Source organism: Poecilia reticulata, unplaced genomic scaffold, assembly GCF_000633615.1.
Source record: "Poecilia reticulata strain Guanapo unplaced genomic scaffold, Guppy_female_1.0+MT scaffold_444, whole genome shotgun sequence".
NCBI classification, from domain to species: Eukaryota; Metazoa; Chordata; class Actinopteri; order Cyprinodontiformes; family Poeciliidae; genus Poecilia; species Poecilia reticulata.
In genome coordinates, this window is record NW_007615209.1 from 3,265 (window position 1) to 10,685 (window position 7,421).

Below are 7,421 nucleotides of genomic sequence, written 5' to 3' on the forward strand. Positions count from 1 at the left end.
ACAACTATCCCAGCATGCACCGCGCGCTTCTTCTTCTACAGGGGAAAATGAAGTTGGCGGCTGCTTACCGTAGTTGCTAGACCTGTTGTGGCTCAATATTGGTCCATATAGAAGGTGCACCGGATTAAAAGGCGCACTGTCTGCTTTTGAGGAAATTGAAGGTTTTTAGGTGCGCCTTATAGTGCGGAAAATACGGTAATATTCTAATCTAAAATGACCAAGTGGCCGTAAGTGGAAAATCATTCTTATTGACAGAAAAAAAAGGCTAAAACAACAAAACAAGTTACCTGATCACATTTAGTTACTGGAATAAATGAACTTTTTAATAATGTTCTAATTTATTGAATGGTTCAAGCATCACAAATGTGCAGTTTGCTCAACAGTACAGAGACTTTAACTGAAGTTGTATGTTTTGGTTCGATCAGCATAAGATTAAAGGTTTTGGCAAAATAAAAAATAAAAACTCCAGGTGGATCTCTAAAGCAGTGGTGTTCACACTCTTTGTCTAGCAGTCCAAAATCAGCCAAAAAATGATCATTTTTAATTAAACGAGCAAAAAACGAAAAAAATTAAATGTGTTTTTGTTATATTTCCATGCACTTTAACTAAAACGTTAAAATTAAGGGGTTTTTAAGTGCGCTCATGGCAGTGGGGGTCGCATTCTGCAGCTCTTGTGTTAAAATTCAAATGATTTTCAGAGTAATTAAATTGGGTCTGAGACATGAAGATAAGGAGATTAATGAGACCAAGCCACTTATCATATCAAGGTATCTTCGGATGACTAAGCACACAGGCTGCATGACACCAGACCGTGAGGCGCAACAATGGATTACAGCGTCAGAGAAGAGAGGATTACCCAAGAGCACGTCTGCAGCGTCGAGGCTGAGAGACAGCAGCTTCATGTCGCAAATGCACGAAATGGAAAACGTGGGGGAAACTTTCCGATGTCTTCCCTCTCCTCCCACCAGTTTTAAAGTAACATATTATTCTCTGTATTTTTGCAAAAAAGAAAAAAGAGCACAGTGTAAATATTTGTTCTTCTGGCCAAAGAAGCCCAACGAATTTCAGATGCATCCTTATTTGCAGTCCAAACATTACACACAATATTCAATAGTCTCCCTTTATCTGAAACAATCATGTGGCAGCAACAGCTGACATTGATAAAAAACAACTGTGAGAAGGCAGAACAGCTGTACATTCCTGCAGACCTTCTGTCCTGATGCTTCACTTCATACTCCCAAACAACGCAGGAAAAACATTTCTGAGTGTAAATTCTGGACCTTTTTTTTAGTTTTCAGATATCTTGCTATGTCGTAGTTACTCTTAAAACACATAGTGGGAAAATTGCCTTATTTTACATCAGCTGATATAGTTGTTAACAAATGGTAAGTTGTTTCTACCATCTGACATTGAAGTCCCTGAAACCTCTTCATTGAGAACATGACCAGGAATTTAGCTCATCCATTTGCACCATTTGAAAAATCACCATCAACTGTTAATGGAATAAATGCTAACTTACATTTGGGAAATAATTTTTGGGGGATTTTTTCCATATGGGTTCTGTGGACAGGTTATGAGTAAACATGGGCTGGTTACTCATATCAAAGTTTGCCATGGATTTAAAGTTTCAGGCCGCTACAGTTTGCCAGAGAAAGTGTCAGATGTATGAGTAATGTTCCCAGGTCTACTGCAGAGCAGCTGGCTGCAGGCTGCTACAATTCTCCCTTACCTACAAAAGGGACCTATTCAGCTGTTTAGACATGATAATAAATCAGCATCGCCATCAGTCTTATGAAGATAACTGCTTAAAAAAGAGGTAAAATCTTACATGAGTGTTTATACACTTTTATCTGTTTTATCTTCATGTGAGAATACAGGCTAGCTTCACTCAGTCACTGTTTTTTCTTTAAAGCAAATAGAAAATCCCTAGGCAGATGGTAACTAGTAGCCTGGAATATGCAATTCTGCTCGATTCTCATCTACCCTCTGCACTCCATCAGAGTTTTCTCCCACTGAGTTGGATTTCTCCAGAAGGAGAAGTTCTGATGGATAAAGTCGATTTGCTGCGCTGTAGTGTGCCTGTAGTTTTAGCAACGACAGCAGAGAAATTGAGAGAGGCTGTTTGGTCCATTTATTATTATTAACAGCTGCCTTGTTCAACTAACTTCTCTCACCGCAGTGGAGGATGGTTGTTTACGGTTCAAGCCATTTGCGGTAAGCTTCACGGCATTGAACCGGCGCTTTGCATGCGTCACAGACAATTGTTGGCGATTGGGTGACATTTAAAACTAACAAGAGTCCACGTCTCCAGAAAGCAAATGTTTCTCAATATCCAAGAGCCACGACCCTCTTTACGAAGCAAAGCATAGAATAAGAGGTGGGTTTTTTCCTGCTGATTCTTCAGTTTAAGTCTGTATGCAAACCAAGTCTCTACATTTTTCCAATACACTCTTATTTGACTCTACATTGTTTTATCCTTAGTTTCAGCTTTTCCGATACCCTTTAATTTGTTCGTTATTTCATCACAAAGATCATCCAAACCCATCTGAACTTAAACCATCATTCTAATCACCAGTTTACTTCCCCACATACTTTCAAGTATCCTAACATTTTTCCCTACATGCCCTGTTCAGTTGGGAGATTTACCTTTTTCTCCGGCTCTTCATTCATTTTAATACCTTAACAATTACCTCAAACAGATTCGTACAAGATATTTTAGGTAAATTTCAGTACTGCGAGTGATAATTATACGGCTGGCAGTTGAAATGTTTTGGGGCAAACCTCTTGGGGTTAAGATAATCCCCCTGTACAATTACAGTAAGTGGATCTTTTAGTCTACACTGATGCCAAATTATAATGTTGATTTGAAGGTTGCTGGATCGTTCCCACCAGCAAAGCTCATTAAAATTTTTATTTTGTTGCATAGCAGGTTTTATACATCACAAACAATTTTTTTTTCTTCCTTACAGATATATCCTGTTTTTAGTCATTTGTTTCAGATCAAACTAATCTTAAGATCAGGAAATAATAACCTGAGTGAATAGGTTTTTTTAAGGCTGTTAAAAAAAATGATTCATTCCATTAAGAAAAAAAAACTATTTAACAAATTAATAAATCATGAAGTAATTGTCACTAATCACATCTTTTGGTCTGACTTTTCTAGCCACCGACAATTGTGATTAGTCAAGGAATAGCGCCTCACTGACAACACAAAGTAGACTAAAAGAGCCTCATCAAAACCCCATCATCTACAAAAATTTAAGTAAAGATGATAAATAAATCAATGGACACCCATTATTCTGGAAAATGGGGGTTACAAAGCTATTTCTAAGACACTAGGGGCTTTAAAAACATTGATTTTTTTCAATGTTTGACGAATGGAGAAAACATGAAACAGTTGTAAAACTTCCCAAGAGTGTCGCCCTCCAAAAATTACTCCAGGAACAAAACTGACTCAGACCCCCCAAAAAAAAAATAAGGTATGCAGGCCATCTCTTGTTAATGTCGGTGTTTATGACTAAACAATGTGAAGTAAACTGGGCCAAAAAATTATTTTTCTAAGAATCGAAACATGACAAAACATCCTGCGTGTTTTCTCTCAGCAGCAGGAGAAATGATAACGGACATTTCACATTATCCTTAACTTCTGGTAGTGTTGTAGTTTCTCCTCATCCATCTTGGGTGACATCTGTAATTCTCTGACTTTCCTCTTCAGCTGCTGGCCAACTACCTAATTGTCTCCATCTACTTAGGTTTTAAATCCTTTCCCACAAAACCCCAAAGAGCACAGCGCAGTGGTTAAGCGCCCAGGTGTAAGAGAATACCTCTCTTTGTGTAAACTTTACACACATTAGGCCAGTCGGGTGTCATTTTAAGATTAGCCTGTGCCGTCTTCCCACTCCTATTCCCATGCTCCATCGGCTTTGTTCGGCTTCCCTAGCAGCAGAAACATTTGACGATGATTTGCGATAAGATGTTGAAATGTATCCAAAACCTCCTGAGTAGATTATGAAGTGAAGGCGCTGGCGTACGTAGAATGTTTTTTTTTTTTTATTTTTATCAGATCTGAGAGTCAATTCGAGATGTACTCACTGAGTGGCTTCAGGATGCTCGTGCAGGAGTCGTCGGCGTTCTCCGCGTCGGACTTGTAGGCTCCCACAATCTGCTCGACACGTTCCCGTTTCTCCTTGTGGTTGGACTTGCGTCTGTGGCGTCTCCTGCGGTGGTAGCTCTTGGGAACGTGCACACCGATGTACACAGTGTGGTGGCCTGTGACGGCACAACGGAAACACACCAGGAACACAGATCAAGATCCGTTATGTTCATAGACGAGGAGACGCCATTTTAACAGCAAAAGAAAAAAACAAAACAATAGAGACCCAAGTAATCTGGCTTTGTATGGGATACATCCTCATCTTAGGGACAGATTTAAAGGTATATTTCAGAATTTTTAATGTGTGGTTCTGTCGAAAGTGTTGATACATCTCAAAAGGCTTTACATAATGATGGCTGAAAATCTGATTGTCCAAATACAGGAAAGTAAAATAGGCAATGAAATTAAACAAGGCAATGCAAACACCTTCACTGATCAAAATTAGAATGAAAATATTTTAACTGTTAAATAAAAATAATTATAATGGGGTAAGAAGGCATGCCGTAAATCTTATGTTAATAATGTTAACTTTGTTAATACAAGTTGGCAGAGGCATAATTAACAAAAGATGCATTTTTTTTATCCTTCTGCAGCTGTTTTAAGGAATCTTTAGTAAACTTGTAGCACATGTCATGACTTGATTGATTTTTTCAAATCAATCTCAAAAGTAACAGGAAGTCCATGTAAGGTGGGTTAAATGTTCTCGCCACTTTCTTCCGGTTAGCAACAAACCATAAGCGCAATTTTGAATGAGTCTAAGTCTCCAGATTAATTATTTGCATGCCAGTAAACCAACATGATATTTATGGACATTTTAGCATCTTTTAGAGTCACAAATATTTCTATTTTTGCAAATAGTCTGAGGTGAAGGAATAAACATTTTAAAAACTCTTTTAGAAGTGAATGAATGCTTAAATAAAGGCCTAAGTGAGGTTATGAGTAGTTATTAATTTCCATTCTGCGGATTGCTCCCTCCGTGACTTAAATTCAAATGAGTTGGTCCTGGAGGCTAAAGCTAACAGCTAGTCCAGCTGGTCAAAGTTCAAAGCTGACTTTTACCATCTTAAAATAACTCCAATTTAAAAACATCACAGCTCTTAATCTGGGAACTATTTGATGACCCTTTAAATGAATTGGATGGTTATTTACAGAGTAATTAATGATTATTTACATGGGAAATGGAGATAACAAGCAGTGCGCCGACAGGGATCTTCCTGTGTGAAACACTTACTCCGATCAGAAAATGTAAAGTGATTCAAGTCAAAGTAGCTTATAAAAATAAAGTGATGTAAAAAAAATATTACAGATATTTCATCTGAGTATTAAGTTTTACATACTCTCCTTTTTCTATCAGAAAGTTATTCTCACTGGAAACAATTTGCATGTTATTTGTTAGAATCCGTCTCACACAGGAAGGTAATTGCTGACACACTGTCTCTAACCTGCGTTTCCTGAGTGCATAATAGTGGCAGTTTAAACATTTATAAAAAAACTAACATTTGGTCTTTTCCCCACTAAGGCAAGCTGTTAGCTTCAACTTATGGAACAAGCTAGCCTGAATGTACATTACATAAAAACACCAGGTGAGTTATATACCGAAAGGAAGTCTTTAGCTAGTAATCTTCTAACAGTACCGTATTTGAAAAACTATGAAGTACCCCTTTAATCCACAAGCCAATAATATCAGCAGGGAGTACAAGTTTGCCATCAGTCACAAGAGCAACTACTCCCTACATTCGAGGCTCGTACAGGAAATGATCGTTTATTCCGTCCAGGAAGTAATTAGAGGGAAGAAGAGAGTTAAACTCTTACAAATACTGGGATCAGCTGACTAAGTCAGAGTGAGACAACCATGTTTCTATTGTTTGTTTTATTTTTTGTCCTATTCAATCTCAGCATTCCTGAAGCATGTCTCGAAGATTTTAATGACATCTCCTGCGTTACGGCAGAAACCGACGCGCACCTGAGATGAGATTAAAAAAAACCCAACCCTGGACTCCCATTGCGGAGAGGCTAAAAGCAGACAAACAGAGGGACAAAGCGCCAAGAACGCCGACGTGCCTCTCGCTTTGTGTGAGCCTTTAAGTGGCGGTTGGGTAAACATGTTGGATGTCTCAGCAAATACATGTGGGTGACTCTGGATTCTTCTGCGGCTTCAGCAGACGGACAATGGAAGGATTGGAACGGCCGTTGTGTGCAAAATGTCATCTTAGAAGGATTAGATCCGACATTGATGGAAGTTTCTGGGCCGATACTTGTGGGAAGATGACACAATTTTCTCGGTGTGGACACAAGAGGCTGTGGCAAGCGAGGCTTTACGGTCTGAACCAACGGGACAATGGGTCAGAAAGCAGCACTCCGCCTACCTTCCACTTCCTCTTCATCACAGATATGCTTGACAAAAGACGCTCCTCTGTCCAGCACTGCTTCATCTTCCATTCTGCTGGACAAAAAAAAGGAAAACATTGGTGATTAAATGCCAAAGATTGGAAATTTTTTAAGAAATAGGTTTCTTCACTGTAAATCACAGCAATTATTTCCAAAGGTTTATTTAACTAAATCGAATTTCAAAAAGGATTCGTTGAGCAGTTTTTCTAACTTTCTCCACTTTAAATCATGTTGCAGTCATGAACAATACTCATTTTATTGGGATTTGATCTGCCGAACCAGTTGCGCACAATTAACCCCCCCTTTTTTTAACAAATAAAAATCTAGAAAGTTTAGCCAATTGTGCATGACTCGGTACTTTTCAGAACCACCAACAGGTCGATTGGGGTGTGTCTCTGTACCAGCTTTGCTCTTCTAGCAAGTCCTGTTTTAGCCACGACTTTCTTGGAAATCACTATGGCTTATAGGCATAATAGCTGGATGGCATCTGTGAAATCCCCTGCATGCTGTGGATTCTCAACTGGATTTAGGCCTGGACTTTGACTGGGCCATCCTGACAGATGAAACCGCTTTGATCTAAATCGTTACATCGTAGTTCTGGTCCTCTGTGCCAGATCATGTTCTTCCTCATGTTCGCTGTGTCTCCGAAAGGTTTGTTGTGGAAATACATTCACGTATGGTTTCCCTCCTCAGATGTGTAGTTACACTCTGCACTCTAGTAGTAGGGCGGCTGCATGTTTCAACATGCAGCTCGAGATCAGATTTTAACTGGAAACCTTTCTCCCAACACCTTTGTGTCCGCAGCTACAAGATCTGAAAAATAAGTCAAGAATTAATCAAACCTCATTTATCAATTAATTTGAATTTTTCTGGGATTTAA

The 7,421-nt window shown here is 38.9% G+C and overlaps 1 protein-coding gene across 1 annotated transcript; it reads right to left on the reverse strand.

Annotated features, from left to right (window-relative positions):
• Nucleotides 1-4,072: 4,072 nt before the first annotated feature.
• On the reverse strand, nt 4,073-7,048 carry LOC103461007 (electrogenic sodium bicarbonate cotransporter 1-like). Its single transcript, XM_008403326.2, has 2 exons — nt 6,520-7,048; nt 4,073-4,269 (listed from the first exon to the last, which is right to left on the reverse strand). The coding sequence occupies exons 1-2, from the start codon at nt 6,617-6,619 to the stop codon at nt 4,073-4,075; spliced, it is 297 nt and encodes a 98-aa protein (XP_008401548.1). The 5' UTR covers nt 6,620-7,048.
• Between the last annotated feature and the right edge of the window lie 373 nt (nt 7,049-7,421).

What these genes read in the sequence shown, in the direction of transcription:
- LOC103461007 (XM_008403326.2), bottom strand. Translation starts at nt 6,619, where the DNA reads ATGTTTTCCTTTTTTTTGTCCAGCAGAATGGAAGATGAAGCAGTGCTG. An exon ending in TGATGAAGAGGAAGTGGAAG is followed by an intron (nt 4,270 to 6,519) that starts GTAGGCGGAGTG and finishes GTGCCGTCACAG; the next exon opens with GCCACCACACTGTGTACATC.